The sequence below is a fragment of the Gopherus evgoodei genome, chromosome 2 (assembly GCF_007399415.2).
Source record: "Gopherus evgoodei ecotype Sinaloan lineage chromosome 2, rGopEvg1_v1.p, whole genome shotgun sequence".
NCBI classification, from domain to species: Eukaryota; Metazoa; Chordata; order Testudines; family Testudinidae; genus Gopherus; species Gopherus evgoodei.
In genome coordinates, this window is record NC_044323.1 from 104,057,524 (window position 1) to 104,076,426 (window position 18,903).

At 36.6% G+C, this 18,903-nt stretch overlaps 2 protein-coding genes across 5 annotated transcripts in view; one reads left to right on the top strand and one right to left on the bottom strand.

The window, feature by feature from the left end:
- The window catches only part of C2H7orf57 (chromosome 2 C7orf57 homolog), a 28,651-nt gene extending 10,077 nt beyond the window's left edge, over positions 1 to 18,574 (top strand). The window contains exons 6-10 of one of the 3 annotated variants that reach the window (XM_030551458.1): positions 2,065 to 2,109; positions 9,403 to 9,503; positions 11,081 to 11,217; positions 12,548 to 12,719; positions 15,165 to 18,574. In XM_030551458.1, the coding sequence (XP_030407318.1) occupies positions 2,065 to 2,109; positions 9,403 to 9,503; positions 11,081 to 11,217; positions 12,548 to 12,719; positions 15,165 to 15,231 (522 nt within the window). In that variant the 3' untranslated portion in view covers positions 15,232 to 18,574. The remainder of the gene's footprint in view (positions 1 to 2,064; positions 2,110 to 9,402; positions 9,504 to 11,080; positions 11,218 to 12,547; positions 12,720 to 15,164) is intronic. The other 2 variants (XM_030551459.1, XM_030551460.1) reach the window with 2 other exon arrangements.
- The window catches only part of SUN3 (Sad1 and UNC84 domain containing 3), a 60,732-nt gene that overhangs the window by 29,460 nt on the left and 12,369 nt on the right, over positions 1 to 18,903 (bottom strand). The gene's annotated exons all lie outside the window — the stretch shown is intronic.

The following is an 18,903-nucleotide window of genomic DNA, read 5'->3' on the forward strand; positions in this document are numbered from 1 at the left end:
GCATGTTGTCCTGCTAAAATTCTTCAAATTCTGTATGATTCCATTTCTCATTACTATGACCTGGCTGACATGAAGCTAAGCCATGTCCACACTCTATCCAAGATAAGATGACCACTGCTACCTGACTCAGGAATGTTTCCATCACAGACATATATGTAGCAGCTACATAGTGATTGCTCTGCATACTTACATATAATTATTGCTTGTGTTCAGGTTTCAAGAGGGAATTCGATTTCAACAGTTCAGTGCTCTAGAACTTGTTCACAAATAGAGGTGGCCAAACTTTCTCACCCATCCCTAAGTATTTTTGTTTCTTATTTTCAGTTAGCCAAATTTTTATCAATTTTCTTGACTAGTGATTGATTCTAAAGATTTGAATTATGTCTGATGTTATTTATTGAGAGGTAGCCTTCTATAGGTATTTATTAAAAAAGATTGTACTTTCTCAGGTCATATTATAGGCATTGGCCTTATTGTGGCAGCTGTACTATTTTTGTGGGTGGGGGGGGAAGATCCCTCAAATTTTTACTATTCAGGAGTGAGAATCCTGTATAGATTATATTTTTAGAGAAGAGAAAATTACTTGCCTTGTAATTCTTTTTCCCCCAGAAGCTATGCTGTAGGATTCTCTGTCACCTACTTCTATTCAGAGTTTACCTATTATCTTTTGAGATGTCTTTCACTTTGTACCTTTTCTTTAATTTTATTTAAGGCTTTTTTATTATATGTTAATCATCTTGTTCTGGTTTACTGTTAGTAGGAGTTTCAGGTCTTATGCAATCAGAACTAAGTGAACTCTTTGGAGAGGAGCTTTTGGACTTGGGTAGAGTTGATGCATGATAACCAGTTAAGGCCTGAAACCTACTCTGCCTTGCTACTACTGCCTTTAATGGTCAAAAGTCTAAGAGCTAGCAGAGTTGTAAGAGGCTAAGACCTAGGACTGAGAATCTTTCAAACTGGTATTTTCAGAGAAGCAGAATTACAAAATATATATTTTTCCTGTCTCTGAGATAGATAGACCCTGGTACTTTGAGGGCTTTAAAGATAACCAACCAGCATCTTTAATTGCACCCAGAGGAAAGTTGAAAGCCAGTGCATGGAACACTAGTATTAGATGTTCACTTGGATTTTGCCCTCTTAAAAGGTGAATTTGCTATACTGATGGTTTCAAGTGATTATTAACAGTAACGCTAAGTCTGAACATTACCCGTTAATTGGAAGGAACAGTCGTTTCAAAATGTTTCTCCGCCACCAGCATCTTTTCAGTTTTATTTAGATTTCATGTTATAAATTGAATTAAACCAGCTAGATTTCATCCATGATGACCTCACATTGATTTGGCATGAAGAATGGTAAGAAATCATGGAATCAAAGTTTAAAGGAAAGAGATGCTCAACAGAGTATCAACAGTGCACTGGTGATAGTGCAGCATCTTCTAATGGCCCCATTAACACATTATTAATGATTTTCATTACAGTAGCACGTAAGTGTCCCAATCAAAATTGGAGTCTTATTATTCTAGGCACTGTGTGGGCACATAGAAAGACACGCACCTTATCTCAAAAAGCTTACAGTCTAATCGGGCAGTGCAGACAAACAGATGTACGAAGAGATGAACCAATTTGCTCAGGATTACACACTAGGTCAGCGACAGAGCTGAGAATAGAAGCCAAGCCTCCCACTTCTAGTGTAGTTCTCAAGCCACTATATCATGCTGCCTTATTGTTCTGAATCTTTGAAATTTGACATTTAGGTATTGGTACAGATTTTTTTTAACATAACCACCCTAAAATGTAACTTTTCTCCCCCTCCTTCCTAGCCATTATATCACTTTTGAGCATTGGCAGATTGAGAGGTGTGCAAGGGTATTTCAGTGGGACTCCTTTTGCCCAAGGCAGTGATGCAATGTTTCCATGGCTGGTCTCTTTCCCCATTTTACCTGTGATAGCCTGCGAGTCAAATTTTGCAACAACTATCGGTAAATTTTATTGCAGTTTACAAAAGGCAAGCATCTTAAATCATGTCTCTTGCATAAGTTACAATATTCGCTAATTCTCCTATCAGGAAAATGCTGCTCAAGTTCAGGTCCATGTGGGCAACACAAAAGAGGTGCGTATATCACTAAAACAGGTGTGGTTTGACAGAAAAGAAATTTGCCTAATGCAGTAATCATTTTACAGTACTGTCCAAGAGTATATATTGCCTTTCCAAAAAATATTGTTCCCAAAAGCAGACTTAATTTATGTTATAATACTGCACTTGACTCTCAACTTCTTTTCTAAAATTTTATTTCTTCTAGGGTTAAAATTACTCTTGCTTTCTTTTCTTGTTTTAAAACTTATCTCCTAGTATCTCATCTATTAAGCTGTTATGTACAGGACAGTTTACATTGTATTGTATACAATTTCTTGGGAATTACAGATTTTTAAATTACGTTTATTCAAGATTTAGCAGTAGCTATGTGATTATAATTAAAATTTTTCAAACACATTTTTAAAAACTAAGTTCAGTATCAAAAGTTAAAAAGGTTTTTTTTTAAAAAGGATAACCTGATCATTGTCACTCAGTCAATCTTCTTCCTTTTTAGAGAGATGCTTTATAATACAGTTATTTTTCACTGTTATAGTGCCTTATCTTCAAGGACTTCAAAGCATTTTATAAAAATTAATGATTTAAGCCTCGCCACCTATAAAGTAGGCAGTCATTGTCATCAATTTTACAGATAGGAAAACTGGAATACAGAGAGTAAGTGACTTGCTCAAGTCCCTAAGGGAGTCTGTGACACAGTCGGTACTAAAACTCAAATCTCCTGTGTACCAGTTCTGTGCTTTGGCCATTTCTATCTCTGGTCTTTGATTCCCAACTGATTCGCAGTGGAACTCAAAATAAGCTCCCAAGTGAACTATTGGACTTGGTCCGTTACTATGGAAGAAGAAACCTGTTTTCCCCCATGACTATTCTTGAGCTCAGTAGTAAAATTATGTCAGAATCCCTCCTATATATAGTTAGCAGGACACATCATACAATTTAAAAACTAGTTTTAAAAACTCTAAAGAGTAATCTGAGAACTCCTAGACTTGAATAGGGCTTTAACACTAAATCACAGAGACGTGCAATATTACTCCCAATTTTTGTTTGAACCACTTTAATTACTCAACGTTCTTTCCTTTCTCTCATTCTTGTTGCTAAAAACAGAAATCTTAAATTCATCTATTTTTATTTCACACATAGGAAAGGCCATTATTTATATTATGAACATATGAGAAGCAACAGCAAAAAGGTTTAACAATAAAACGTAGGTTTCATGTATAGATGCCTTAACATTTCTTTGCTTCCTCAATATATTTTTACCCTTTATTCCTAGAAAAATTAAGTGCTTCTGACACATTTTTATAAAATATAGAGCCAGCAGACTCATCTCCACAGTTTTAAAAAACTTCAGTGAAAGCAATTGTTTTTTAACAATCATTCCCAGGAAATGTTTGAAACTAAGAATCTGAATGTGAAATTCACTCCTATGCAAAAGGCTAGCACAAGGCTTATGATCCACTTATTCAGACTGAAATTATGCATACATTTTGTGCTGACAGCCTACACAGAGAATAATTTCACTCATTGGAATCAACTTCATTGCTAAAGAAAATGCAAAAATAAGGAGAGCATAAATAATGAAATGTGAGCATTAAAAAAATTATATTACTTAGTAATTGATGGTGTTTTTAAAAACATATGTAAAGAAATGTATTTATTTACAGCATATTTTAATTGTCAGTGTCTCCAAAAAAGTTGGAACACTTTACACTGGAATGTACATAAATGAGCAATTGTTCCATAAAATGACTTTAAAATATAGCAGTAGTGAACCACAGTTACACAGCTTTTAATATTGTATCTATATACAGTAATAAGATTAGATGATTGTCACAGTTTGTAACTCTGAAACCTAAAATGTCTGTAGAGCCAACATGAAGTGATGAAAACAGCTGTAAGCATGCCAGAGATTTTTTTTTGTTCAGAATATCACCAGATTCTGTTATCGTTAGGTTTTGCAGAATGTTGCCATCCAATTTTTAAGTTCTCAGCCATTTTGACTTTTATGAATTACACCCCTGCTACAGCAAGGCATGTATTTATGCCATGCCAAGAGTCCTAGATCACTGTGATATCAGAGATAACTCAACCAATCACCACCCTTACTCTACAGCTAATTTTCATGCAACAGTTTCATTGGTTGTTTGAGAGAGACAGAACAGATGTTGAGTTACTTGGCCTAACTGCCACAATTTTTCAAAACCAGGCACGCAACAACACAACCAGCATACACAATAACTGCAAACACACATAGCTTCGCATTTCCATTAACATAGATCAACAGAAATTTCCCAGCGCAGCACAAGCCACACACAAATCAACACAATCACCCACACAACGACAGAACCAGCACACACAATAACCCCCGACGTCACTCTGAAGCCTATCATGTCTTTCAGTCAATGTGAAGCAATGGAAAAAGATGCAAGCATGGCCGAGAGCTTATTTTGTTTAGAATATCACCACATTCAATTGTCACTGGGATTCTCAGTTTATTACTGTAGTGAGGCGGCCTGGCTCCCAGACCCCCCCTTAAGAGGGACGAACCCTTATGGACGCCAAAGTGGGAGGAGTCACTGGAGCCTGCACCCGCCCCTCAGAGGTCAAGGCTCAGGGCAGAAAGTATAAAAACCCAGCCCCAGGGCTCAGAAGCTGCCTGGCTGCCGGAGAGGCCAGATGCTGATGCCCTAGCTCCTGCTGGGGAGACTCCTACAGCCTGTGACCAACCCCAAGGAGCTGCCCAGTTTACTCCTCGCTCAGTATCCCGAGGAGCCCATGGTGTGGGACATTGTGGAAGATGCTGCTGAGACACAGGTACCGGTAGAGGGGGAGGTCGGAAGTAGCCCGGGGGCAGCTGACCTTAGTCTGGCTGCCGCACACCCAGAGCCAATGTCAGTGTGTTACGGCCAGGATCCCCACTGACACAGCAGCAGGCTGTCTGCCGCTGTTAGGGCCCCGGGCTGGGATGCAGAAGAGCGGGTGGGCTTGCGTCCTGCGTGCCACCCCACTCACGGGTGGCAGTCTCCCCCTCACCCCGACACTCAGGCCCAGGAGCCTGGGCTTCTTAACTTACTGAACTGTTTGCTCAGCCCCTGCCTAAGGTTCTGAGCCCTGAACTATTGTTTGCTGCCTCGCCCTGACTTAGGGTCTGGGCTTAAACTGCTAACTGTTTGCTCAGCCCCTGCCTGAGGATCTGAGCCCTGAACTGAGGTTGGCTGCCCTGCCCTGACCTAGGGTCTGGGCTTAAATTACTGAACTGTTTGATCAGCCCCTGCCTGAGGGTCTGAGCCCTGAACTGTCGTTGGTTGCCCCACTCTGACCTAGGGCCTGGGCTTCCAATACGAGCCTGTTTGCTCAGCCCCTGCCTGAGGGCCTGAGCTCCTGGCTGTTTCCTACCCTACCAGGCTAATTCGCTGGTGCACTAGACTTGTGTAGTGAGGTGGCCCGGCTCCCAGCCACCCCAGAGAGGGGTGAACCCCAACAGCAGACGTTTACAATTACTCTCCATATTTTTAATTTCTCAGCCATTTTTTGCTTTTTTACAATGACTTTACAAATTACACCTGTGTGATAGCTTGAGCTTTCAGCTACTAGTAATCTAAATAACTGTACTCCTTAGCAGAAAGCAAGTGACATTTGGCTTCATTGTCCCCGATAGCATTCTCTCTAGTTTGGCTTCTTTGAGTTGTTGCTGTGGTGGCTGTTGCCTGAGAAGCCCTGGAGACAGCTGTTTTATCCAAGCTGGTTAGCAGTCCGAATGGCTTTCAGATGATTCATATATACTTAGCATAAAGACAGCTGGAAAAACTTTTCATAGAGAAGAGAAGAATTATATTTTTGAATGTAAATCCAACATCTATCCCAATTTAGTTAGATTCTTCTAAGATGAAGAATGTGCTGTTTTCTAGCTGAGAAACCAAGATCTCCAGTTCATTTGTAATTTAAGGAAATCTTTGACTACATAAAATTTGTTTCATGTTTTCCCATGAAATGCATATAAAATGAGAATTATCAAAATTAACTATGAAAATATGAGAGTCTGCCGTGATCACAGTCTGAGCATGACTACACAATAAGTATGGCAAAATAGCTTTTTAGTTTTCTCATTTCCATAATCAAGTAAGGTTTTCAAAGTTTCAGGAAGCACTTTAGTGAATTATTCCTTGGCCTTCAGCTGCAATGTGGATGTTTTGTTGAAATTCGAGACAAATAAAAAATTAATAAAAATCAAAAGCAGTAGAGTTTTGCCTACCTCTGCACTTTGTTTTCCCTGTCCTACTTTTTGTAATTGTTTAGGCTTCTCTTTTTTTTCTATCTTATGTTCCTGTTTCTTTCCACTGCCAAAAACACTCTTTTTCTCTTTCTATCTGCTGTTCATAATATAGATAACCATATCAAACTGTGTTTCTGTGGTACTCTTTGTGTAGGGTCTGGAGGATTAGCTTTCTTATCAGCAAATTTCAATATATGTCAATTTCACCATACACACACACACCAATGAAAAAATATTTCCATTAGTACTAATCAAAATTTTCAGATAGGCAAAGTAAAGGCTTGTCTACATTGCTCACTGGATCGACGGGCAGTGATCAATCCAGTGGGGGTTGATTTATTGCGTCTAGTCTAGATGCGATAAATCGACCGCCAAGCGCTCTTCCGTCGACTCCGGTACTCCACCAGAGCGAGAAGCACAGGCGGAGTCGACGGGAGAGCATCAGCTGCTGACTTACCACAGTGAAGGCACACGGTAAGTAGATCTCTGTATGTCGACTTCAGCTACATTATTCACCAAGTTGAAGTTGCATAACTTAGATTGATTCCCCTCCCCTCCACCCCTCCCAGTGTAGACCAGGTCTTAGAAAAATGCTGCCTGAGATCTCATTAGTGTTTGATTTTAAGGCTATTTATTTTGTATATTTTGAGCTGTGATGTTGACAGTTTGTATTTTAACTGTTACAAAGCTTTAACTTTTTGAGTCTCAGTGTCTACTGTCATTAAACAATTTATTGTCTGACCCCCTCATTGTGTGACTCTGCATAATTTCCCACAACTGTGAAAATGTAAATTGATAAAGATAAAAATAAACTCTCAATGCTGATAATGAAGATAGAGAAAGGCAACAATAAGACAGATTCATTGCACCTAAGAATATTTGAAATATAAAGCACAAACAAATTACTTAGAAAAACTGAGCCTCAATTTTTCAGTACTTAATAGTGTAGAAGAATGATTCTAAACAACTAGAATTTACAACTTCCAGGTCTGAGTAAAAGACACAATGACATAAAACTAGTATTCATGTAAACTCCTTTCATTTTGACAACAGTATCTCCCATCTCTTCATCTTTTTAAGCCCCAACTCTTCAACGATCATTTTGTCCACAATGAAATAACCCCATCATCTTACTCATTACCAGATGCTGGAATGCATCACTTTAGGTGAAATCTTGGTCCCACTGAAGTCATTGAAAGTTTTGCCATTTACTAGGGGCCAGGATTTCACACATGGTCTTTCCATTTCAGAATCAGTACAAAAGCTCCATCCTAGACTTCATATGTCCTCCATAAAATAGAGGTGCAGGGAAATGATCCAGTTCTTCACACTCATCAAATATTAATTTCTCCTCTTCCTCCTCTCCTCACTACCTCTCACTGTATCTTGTCTTTCACTGGCCTCCTAATTAGTACATGCACAATCATTTCACATTTTTATTACATTCCTCTTCACTCATATCATATCACATCTGCATAGGCTACCTGCAACCTCCATAATTTATTTAGAAGAATAAGCTGCATTTGTTTTGGAAGTGTTTCAATTATATTTTCATATGAATGTTACTATACAAAAATAAATTGTATTGTCAGGCTTGCAACCTAGTTGCAATTTCTGATATTTATTATTTTGTACTTTAACAATTATATATAATCTTCTTGTATTGATCAGATCCAACTTAATACAGAATGGCTCTATGCCCAGTAGTACACAGCTAATTTATATAGCAATATACTTCACTTCTGATCATCCAGTCTTGAAGCTTTGTAATAATATGACAGCAGTGATTATATCTATATCTTCTGGTGTATTGGAATGTCCTGGTAACTCTGACTTTCAACCAGCTACATAAGATATTTTAGTAGATAAAAATTTGTTCAAATATAATTTTGGTTCTAATAATCTAAAGAATACACAAAGAAGATCTTAAAAATTCTTAGATGACCTTTAAAAATTGGGCTTGTGCCATTTTTAGCTTACTTATGATGTATAAAGGAAGCTTAAAAGAATGTTTAAAACATCATTTCTGTGTTTTTTAACCTTAGAAATATTGGGAAAGTCAGGTTTGATCTTTATTATTGCTGAAGGACCTCTGCGAGGTTGGGGGATATTTATTTTGACTTCAACACCTTAATTGAAAAGGCAAGGGTATTGAACCTTTAACTAAGACTTCCTTTAATTTCACTTACTAATTAACGATTTAGATAAAGAAGTTAACATTTACAAACAGTTTTAAACAGTCCCATTAAGATTCCTGTGTCTCTTTAGTTACTCTTTGTTTACTCTCTTGGCTCTTTTGATGTGACCAATTCACTAGGTCTCCAAGTATCAAATAATATTCCATACTAGACTGAACCTGAATTTGCAGTGTAAATAAACAAGCAGAATTTAAAAACCACCACCTTTCAGGCCTTCCTTATACGTAATTAAGAAGAGGGCAAAAGCTCAGTTTTGAAGCCACCTTCTGTGTATCTATGTTGTTTGGAATTTCCCACCTCAGATTACTATAGTACAATGGCTTTATTATTTTCTGGGAGACCCTATGTTTCTTAACCAAATGGACTGTGGTTCTTAAACCAGGGATGAAACCTGACCCCACTGAAGTCAAAGGGAGCTTTGCTATTGACTTCAGTTGGACCAGGATTTAACTTCAGAGTTTTTTCATTTCTTCCATGCAGTGGACTGAGCCATGATGAGAAGCTTTGACTGTTAAATTTTAATTTGGCGGCTTAGTTTTAGTTAGAAATGTACTACAACTCTCTCTTGTCAGAGAGAAATGCTTATGGCTCAGCAGATTTATTAGTGGTGTCACTTAAAAGCCTACTAATATAACTAGTGATAAATAAATAGGGTTATCTCATTTTCTTCAGTTTTGTCATTTACTTTCCTAAACTTACTGCTAGAAATATGGTACCTTGAATTGTGCAAATACTGAAGATAGTTAGAGCTACCAAAGTAATCCCTTTTTCTGATGCCCCTGATCATGTATATTTCCTTAATCATAACGTTGTTGTTAAATTAGGTTTTCTTTAACACAGGTAAAGCTTCCTGCTATAAACCCCAAATACCCGAACAGAATACCACCCTCTTCTGCAAATAAGGAATTCCACGGGGGAAATAGGCTTTATTTTCCACCTATGTAAGTAGCACACACATTGTATTAACTAAGGCCTTGATTCTGAAAACATTTTAACTTTACTCATTTATATAAATGTTTGTAGGATCAGGGCTTATATCTATAATGGGCCTGAGCTACCTTGACTCTCGGGCTACCACATGTACTATCTGAAATATTAAAATGGTTTTATAAGTAACTTAAGTCATGTTATTTAATTTTTAGGATATACCATTAAATGTAACTACAAAATTGAAAAAGTAGGCACACACAAGTCAGTACATTCAAAACTTTTTGGTTCCTACAATGATGTTTATTGTGCACATCCAGTACTTTCTTGTTGTTGTTTTTCAAAACAGAAGACTTTTTTTAAAAATAGTGTTTGTTTTTTGGTTCTCAGTGCAATGCAGTGAATGGACCATAATGTCCATTATCACTATTTGTATTAAAGTAGTGCACAAAGAATCCAGTTAAGAATGAGGCTGTTGTTTGGTCTGAGTTCTGTATAGACACAATAAGTTACCATCATGGCTTGAAGAGTTTACCATCTAATTTAAGACAAGACACAAGTGGTGTAACAAACTATAGGAGGGAGAACCAGGGTAACTGATAGGAACATGCGATTACATCAATTAGCTATGCGTATAATTATATGATTTCAAGTTGTTAAACAAATACTTATTGTAATTATTATAAAATACAAAGGAATAAATGTATAGTCCCAGTATGTTTTATAATCTATGGTTAATAATTTGAACAAAAACTTTATGTGTATATATAACAGCAAAAATGGGAATAGAAAATGCCACATTTATGTAACTTTGGGTATTTCTACACAGCATTTGAAAGTGAGTTGCCTTTCTGGGTTGGCAGACATGGCAATGGAACTCAGGATAGCCCTCTAAAAGCAATTGTCTAGACAGCGCTTTGAAGTTGCAGCTCAGACTGAAGCCTATGCTCTGAAGCCCACCCCTCTCCGTAGGCTTCAGATCTTAAACCGCTAATTGAAAGTGCTGTCTGTACAGCAATTTTTAGAGTGCTAGTATGAGCCTTGGTAGCCCAAGCCTGTCAACACAGGCTGGGAGGCTCACACCAAAACGTGTAGCTATACCCTTCGACTTAACATTCCTTAGGAATCTAGTTGTTGAACTTTTTGACATTTATTTGCTTTACTTCTCCATTTCTGACATGAATTACCCTTTTCATCTCACTTTACCATTCTGCTATAAGGCCAAATCTTGCAGCCCTCAATCACACAAATCTCCCATTAATTGAGTTTTGTTGAATGAGGACTACAAAATTTTGCCTGTTAATTATGATAAAAAAACTATGGTTATTTATGATTGATTATGCAAACCTCATGACATTATTTTATAAGAAGCATGTTAAATTCATATTATGCTAATTAAACCATGAGAAAATAAATAATATAAATGACATTTCTGTTTTTGTTATTTACTTGCGTATAAAAGAACTTGGTATAAGATGCTACTCTCCCTTCTGTAAAATAAAATGGTTGCTGCCAATTTTCTTATGTTTTATTTCTGAACTCTTGTCTGATATCTATTTTATTTTTATTTATTTATTTATTTATTGTATAGGCCTGGTCAGAAAAACAATGAACCAGTAAACTTCAGCAAACTGATTAGCAATGGTTACAGGAATGATTGGATTCAGCAGCGTAATGACTGGGAGAAAAAGATTCAGCAAACCTCAAAAAATAATGAGCAGCCTGAAGGTGAGGTGTATTGTGATTATTTTTTCTAAAGTTAGTAACCAAGATTATCTCTATCAACTCACACATCTTACTTTTGAATATAATTACATTTACTTTTTATTTTGTTCTAACTATGCTAATATGGGCCCAATTTAAAAAAATACATGTGACTTTAATTGTAGAGGCGAAGTTGTCAGTGACTTTATATATCTTTTAAGTTGTGAAAGTATGCTTTGGTTTTGTCTTGTGGCTAAATTCTGCTTGCTTTGTTTACCTAAGAGATTGAAGAGATAGAACTACTCACCTGCTTAAAGTTAAACAAATGTTTAAATACTCTTCTGGATCCTGGCTTAGGTGCATAGAACTTGGTTCTTAGTCCTTTTCTGAAATCTCCATCCCAAACACAGCAAAAACCAACGGTATGACGGGGTAGATCAATCAGTGTCATTATGCAAAAACTAATTCCTGTCTGCTTTTGAGTATGGAGGTTTTGAAGAAATGCTGTTAGTGCGAAAAAATCCAACATCAGCAAAAGAAGAACACAGCTATGCAGAACTCATGCTTTAGAATCTCACTTTGTCATGCACTGTTCCATACAACTACAAATATATAGCATTATTATGTGTGTATTTTAGTGTTATAAAGTGAACAACATCTACATGCAACAATTGACTTCAATAAATCTTTTATTAATAATTACATGGTAATCTTAAATCTATCTATTCACTGACACACAACCATTATTAATTGATACTAAATACAAAAATATAGTTCTGGAGCCCCAGACTTTGAGAGTTCATTTCCATTTTATGTAACCACCTCCCCCTGTGCAATTGCTATTTCTTAAAGTAAATTTGAATACTTAAATGCATTTATTTCAAAGGCGTCCTCATTTGTCCCTCTAACTTTTTATATTGTTATCTTTAATTTAGAAACATTTGTGTTTTTTAGGTAACATATGCCTTTTAAAATGCTTGTGAACAGGGAAATTCCAAAAGCCAAATGTAAAAATGTGTGCAATATGTTCTTGATTTTGAATAAAGACATGGTTCTCTATAGTATGCTTGTATGCATGCAATGTTAGTGTATGCATACAAACATACTTTAGGGAGCTATGTGTATATTAAACTGTGACTGTAAAATGTACTCGCTCAGAAAATTTCATTCAAAATAATATAAATATTGATCTTAACAGTGGTGCAAATTGGTAACTATAAATAGGATTAGAGTTTGAAAATTGATTTAGGTTGGTTTAAGAATTTTAAAATTTGCTTACTCAGTTTTTTATACACTCTGTTAATTTTATTATGGTATCTTTAGTAAAGTGTTCTTTCTGCATTATTTCTTGCAGAGACTCTTCCTCCAAGTGAGTACCAGAAGAAAATAGGAAAGAAGCAGAAAGCTAAAAAATATACGTTGTCATTCAAAAGAAAAACTGTTGCAAAAATAAAGGATGAGCCCAGATCTCAATCTGGACCTGAAATAAGTGCCCTGCCTAAGAAGTCACTCTTCAAACTCAACATGTATGCCACCCCAGTCCCTATCCACACAGAACGCATTGCTGTCTTAAGAGAATTAAAGACTTCATTAATCAACCAAACAACCTAAAAACTTTTCCCTAACACAAACATTTAATGTTTTTATTACCCTTGGTTTTAGATTTTATTTAACACGTAACACCTTTTCTTCCTGAATTTTTCAACTATTGCGGTCTTTGTATGTGGAAATTTAAGATTACTGCATTATTAAATTTCCAACTTAATTTTTTCAGTGGAAGCAGGTTTGTGTGCAAGCCTAGAAAGGAGCATCTCAGGAAATGAAGAAAAGGTGCATACACTGAGTCTCAGAGCATGCATGTTTTTAATTTTTGATTTTTGGTTTATTGTAGTGTATCTGAAACTTGGGGCAGGTTAGGTAGGGTAGCTTAACCCGTCAACTTCTGACTCAAGGTATGTGTGAATAGATGTTGCCACAACAATGCAGGAATTTCAGGATAATGGCTAGTGGTTTGATTCTCTCACTTTTCCTTTTATTTTTTATTTTTTAAATTAATTTATATAGTGGGACTTCAAATAAAATTTAAACATCAACCATAAAAGAAAATGAAGTGACAGACATAGTATTAAGAGTAGTGAAAAGTAAATAACTTCTACTGTGTGTGTGTATGTATTTGTGTGACAGATTTCTAATGACTTGAGATGCCTTTTCTAGCTGTAATTAGGTAGTTAAGGTGAGATCATGCTTGTTTTTTCTCCCAGTAGATTCCTCCCACACCTGTATAGTGTCTCTTCCAGTATGCAAAGGAGAGGGGCTAGATAGTACTGGCAGCCAGGTCTGACTGACCCCACATGAGTTGTATCTTTGGGCAATTTTGGTCTTGCCCCCTTCATGCTGGGAGGACTGTTTGCTGTACCTTCTTCTATTCCCCTCCACCTCCCACACTTTTACAAAGGCTTAGTGCTGCCATTCAGTGGTGCTGAAGCAGTACATTTCTTCCCACTTCACAGCAAGGCAATGTCATAATTTAGAACGTAGGATACTACTACTATAATTGCTGTGCACATTTACTGGATGCCAGTTAGGTTAATGGCTACAGCACCATCCTTAAATTGTTACAGTCCCAAAGTACTGACTTCATAAACTGACAGGTCCATATAAACACTTAGCACATTGACTGGTGTTATGTAAATTGCCAGAAAGTATCTAGATTTTGGAGTTCCACAGTGTGTGAGAGAGATGGTAAGTTGTCAGTGATGTAGTTAGCCAATTGGTATTATGTCAGCTTGTTAAGGGTCTTGTTTTGAGTTATGTGCAGTGACAGTGAGAATGAAGTGTTTTTAATTTGTGACTTTAAATTGAGTAACAACTATGCAAAGAAATATCTAAAAGGGCATAGGTGTTGAAATTTCCCTAGATTGTGATAGTGTAAATCTCCCACATTAAACATAACCTATTCCATATAATCTAAGATTAGTTAGAAAGGGAGGATAAACTGTTTTATTGCATGGTATTAAGCTATTAAAGTCCATATATTGCTGGCTTACTTCTCAATTTGGTATTCCACATAATAATCAGTTGGAAAATTGTATGGGATACAGACATTAGGACGATTATTTCTACTTTTGTCTTTAGCACTTACTTTCCCCCCATTTGCTACTCTTTTCTATCTATCCTTACCTCCCCCATGCCAAATTTTTTTTGTCTTTTTTTTTATCTTGTTCCCTTTCTCCTCTTGTTACAGTTGCCAACTGTAGTAGTATGAGTAAGCTTTGTATATAGAAATGGGGCTGGAGGGTTACAAGTGTAGAGCTCTTCTGCAATTAAAGTGACTTTCACTGTCTAGGATTATAAATTTACATTTAAATCGAGTTATAAATTTTGCCCTTTCCTTAATGGGTGTGGATAGAGCACAGCTACTGTGATTCCACTGCACAGTTGAATATCAGAATATGGGGGCCCCTCACACGGAGTACGCATTCCCACAAGAAATGGAATTCATCTCTGCTTGGGGTCCCTTCATACTTTCATGGGAAGAGGTAGTTTAGGGGCATCATACAGCTGGAATAGCAGATCTACAGCTAGATATCTCCACTGGCCATTGACTTCCACGTAGGCACTAGGATCTGTCCACATCGAACTGGCAGAATCAGGGTCTTAGTTAGTCGTCTTCTGCAGCTGGCTTCATGTGTGGAGCATTGCTATATCTGATGCTGTTTTGCCACTTGTCCACCACGCAGGATGCATACAAGTGAGCAGTGGATAAGGACGCATTACAGGGCATTGATGCTTGGTCAGAGAGCAGCAATGCATTGCAAACTTCGCATGTAGCATTGTCTTTCCTCTCGGTCACTTACAAATATAGAAGTATTAGACTTTGTAGGTATTTTTGACAAGTGAAAGGTTAGCATTTGGCCATATTGTTTTATTGTCAGAAGTTGTCATCTAGTCTCTCATTTTTTGTATTGCAGGTTCAGAGACATCCCAGCCCGAATTGACTCCAACAGACAAGTAAAAGCTGCAGCTTCAGAGATGTAATAAAGATATTAATATTTTAAAAAGAGCATCAAGAACAGTAAAGCATGATATAGCTTATGAAACAGGCTCCTATGTTTATAGGTTGATATTTGTTAATTACACGTATCTAACCATTGTAGTTAAATTCATCCCTGGTGCAACTTCTTTACTTCAGTAGCTTTACACCAGAGATGAAACTGGTTCAGTGCTTCACTCCAGCAAGTTTTACAGTTTAGGCAATAGCTACTGCAGTATACATCTAGGTCTGGTTTTAATGTTATGTCAGCATACAAAATTGAAACTTTTATTATCACTGGTTCCATCAGACTATCTATACTATTCCCATCAATTTGCTTTTTCATTAAGGTTTCATCCACATACAAATACTGTACCAATATAATTAAAGTAGTACAATCCCCCGTACTGTGGACACAGTTATGCCGTTAAAGGAAGGGGAAGTATACGGATGTAAACATGTCTACACTAAAGATTGTATTAGTATAACTACTTAGATAAAATCTCACACTCCCAACTGAAAAGTTATACTGGTACAAAAACTCTTAGACAAGGTTTACAGCTTTCTTACAACACTGCAGCACTGCACCTGCTACATAGGAATTGGTTGATCAGTGGCACTGCTGCAGGGACAGGAGCAACTCAGCAGATTCTGTAGCATCATGTGTCATAGTTTTGCATGTTTTGCATCACTGGAAATGGTTCAGTAGCAAAAACAATGAGACTGATCTGAGCAATACTTGCTGTCTGCACTTAAAGCCTTTAAAGTCTTAATAATTTTGTATGTCTTGTAATTTTGACTGGGTCAACAAAATTCTATTTAATGCTAGAGTTCTGTGTTGTTGGTTCATATTAAGCAAAAAACAGTTATATTTTTGAAATAACAATGCATATTAATGGTAAAGATGTTACTCTGAAAGCTGGGATGTATTAACAATTTTCAGTACTGCATTTTCACATTTACTTTTGTCTGTTTGAATTACGGTTTGTCCCTTGAATCTCATAAACCGTACAAACATTGAATCTGTTTGAGTAGATTCCACTAGAAAAATGGACATAATTTTGGATTTGGTTCATCAAGAAATTTCCTTTCATACTGTGGGGAAAAGAAAAAAAACAAAGTATTATTACAACTGAAATGTTAATTTGGTTATTTCCTTTTCAGAATATACTCACCATTCATTGTACATCTGTTAATCCAAAATTAAAGGTTTTAAGTCATATTACCAAAAAAAGCATCTGTCTGAATGCAGTGTTTTCTGAATTAGTTTGCACTGATTTAGCAATACTTTTTAATTAGTTTGGTATGAAAATTGGTTAGACACTATTATAAAAGTGGGCCTATTACCAATTCAAAGCCAAAAAACATAGGGTGAAATCCTGACCCTATTGAAGATAGTTGGAGTTTTGCCATTCACTTCAGTGAGATCAAGACTTCACTTACCATTTCAAACACCAGTTCAGGTTTCTAAATAAATGGTAAACATTGTATTTATCACATAATTTACAAAACTCAAGTCCTTAAATAAATCTTATAATGTCCACATAATAAGCAAACACATTCTTATTAAGTATAAAGAACTGCATGAATTTTCCCAGGAGATTTAACTATTTGGAAAGGTTGAAAAGGTAGTAACAAGCTATTTCTCAGAAAGAGGAAGACAAAGAATGTCAGCTGAAAGTCAGCATTTCAAATTCAGGGCAATTTCTTTGCGACCTATGAATCAAAAATAGTTCGACAAATTTTCTTCCTGCTTGCAGAAGTCTTTTGCCTCCAGAGTAAATGTGGAAATTTGCCCAAACACATCCCCAAAATTATAGGCATGCTAAAATAAGACTTTATAATGAAAGCTTGTTACAACCTGAACCATGCAGAGCTGCTGCCTCTCCATAATGATACATGTCTTTGAGAGAAAGAGGATTTGTGTGTGTTTACATATAGCAGGCAGATTGTGAACAGTTCTGTATCAGGATTTCAAAAAGGTACTATAATAAGGTATATATTTTGTATAAGAACTCCTGCTTTATAATGGACAGATGGTATGGTCAGTTACAAAATGCCATACTTGTTGTAGTACCTACCTGTAGCTCCACAAAGTGTTCAGGAGAATAAATACTCTATGTAGCTTCATGAAAATCTTGTAGAACGATACACTCATAAATTTCTCCAAGCCACACCCTGGGAATACAGCATTTGTCAGCTGATACAGCATTGTAAACTGTATGCCTGCTGACAGGCTTACATCTATTGTTAGTGTCTGAAAAGAATGACTACCTTACAGTACAATGGACAGTTCTAGTTGTACATTTCTAACAATGATGACCTATGACCATAAGATCAATGTCATTCATAAAAGCCTCAGGAATACCTATATTACTTAAATTGTAAGAAGTCATATTGTCATTTAATCTCCTCTTTTTCCCTCTAAAAGAAAGCTCTCCTGTGTTAAGTGGAATGTTCTTCAGTGCTCACTGTCATGGGCTTTAGTGAAAGAAAACAAGAGGAAGAGAGAACGAAAATCAGAAAAGAGAGGAAGTGGGAATAATTCTTCAGATTTAAGCAATTCAGCTATATGATGGCTATGAGCAAAGTCCACCTTTAAATCATTTACATTTTTGCTTACTGATGTTGTTGTGGGGGTTTTGTACGCCTATGGTGATTTGTGACCTAAATACTTAAGATAGATATTGAACTTCTTTCAGTCTGTTAAACAGGCTCTTAGTGCCCTGTCAAATTTCCTTTTAAGGAGTTCCCTCCAAGAACATATATAGTGGAATTCAGTAAATGAGTGAGAAACAACTTATTTGAATATTTTCTTAGAAAAATGTTTTGAAATTAATCAAATTATTTGTTTGTAGTCTCTGATACAGACTGCCAAAAAAAATCTATCATTTAAAGGAACTGCTACAGAGTATGGTAATCTATGTAATACTGTTAGCTTGGACAGGGGAATTATAAGCAAAGCAAAGGAGTCTGGTTAGATCTTCCTTTTCTGTATTGCTCTTTGTTTCATACTTGTAATATTTCCTCCTCTCTCCTCACACAGCTCTATCCAAAATTTCCCAAATTAATTTAAAACTAGGTTTGGGTACATAAGTCCTCTTCTTTGCCATTTACCCCTCTGGTAGAGTTCTTACTTAACAATTTTGTTTAATGATTGTAGCAGGGGAATGGAAGTCAGGCTTCACCATGTGTTCCTGACTTGGCCACTGAATCACTCCGACCTCACTCTGCCCTTTTTAACTCAATTAAAAGCAGGTACATCAGGGGCTCTCAAATTCAACCACCCCCCCACACACAATGTGGCATCCTTGTGGCATTTTAGACATGAATTTATTTGGACATGAGCTTTTGTGGGCCATGAAAGTTTATGCCCAAATAAATTTGTGAGTCTCTAAGGTGCCACAAAGACTCCTCATTGTTTTTGCTGATACAGACTAATATGGTTACCACTCTGAAACCTGTCATTTTTTTCAGTGTGTAGAGTACATTTGAATAGAGAGAATGTAAATAGGAGGGTATAAGACAATTGCTTAACATCCCTGTAGCATCCCTTACTGTCTAAGGTTATTTTTCCATATATTTGAATATACATTTAGCTTCTTTAAAGTGATTTAGCAAGAGGAAACGAGAAGATTTTACGCCATGCAACCAGCCAGCAAGCGATGGACCACAGT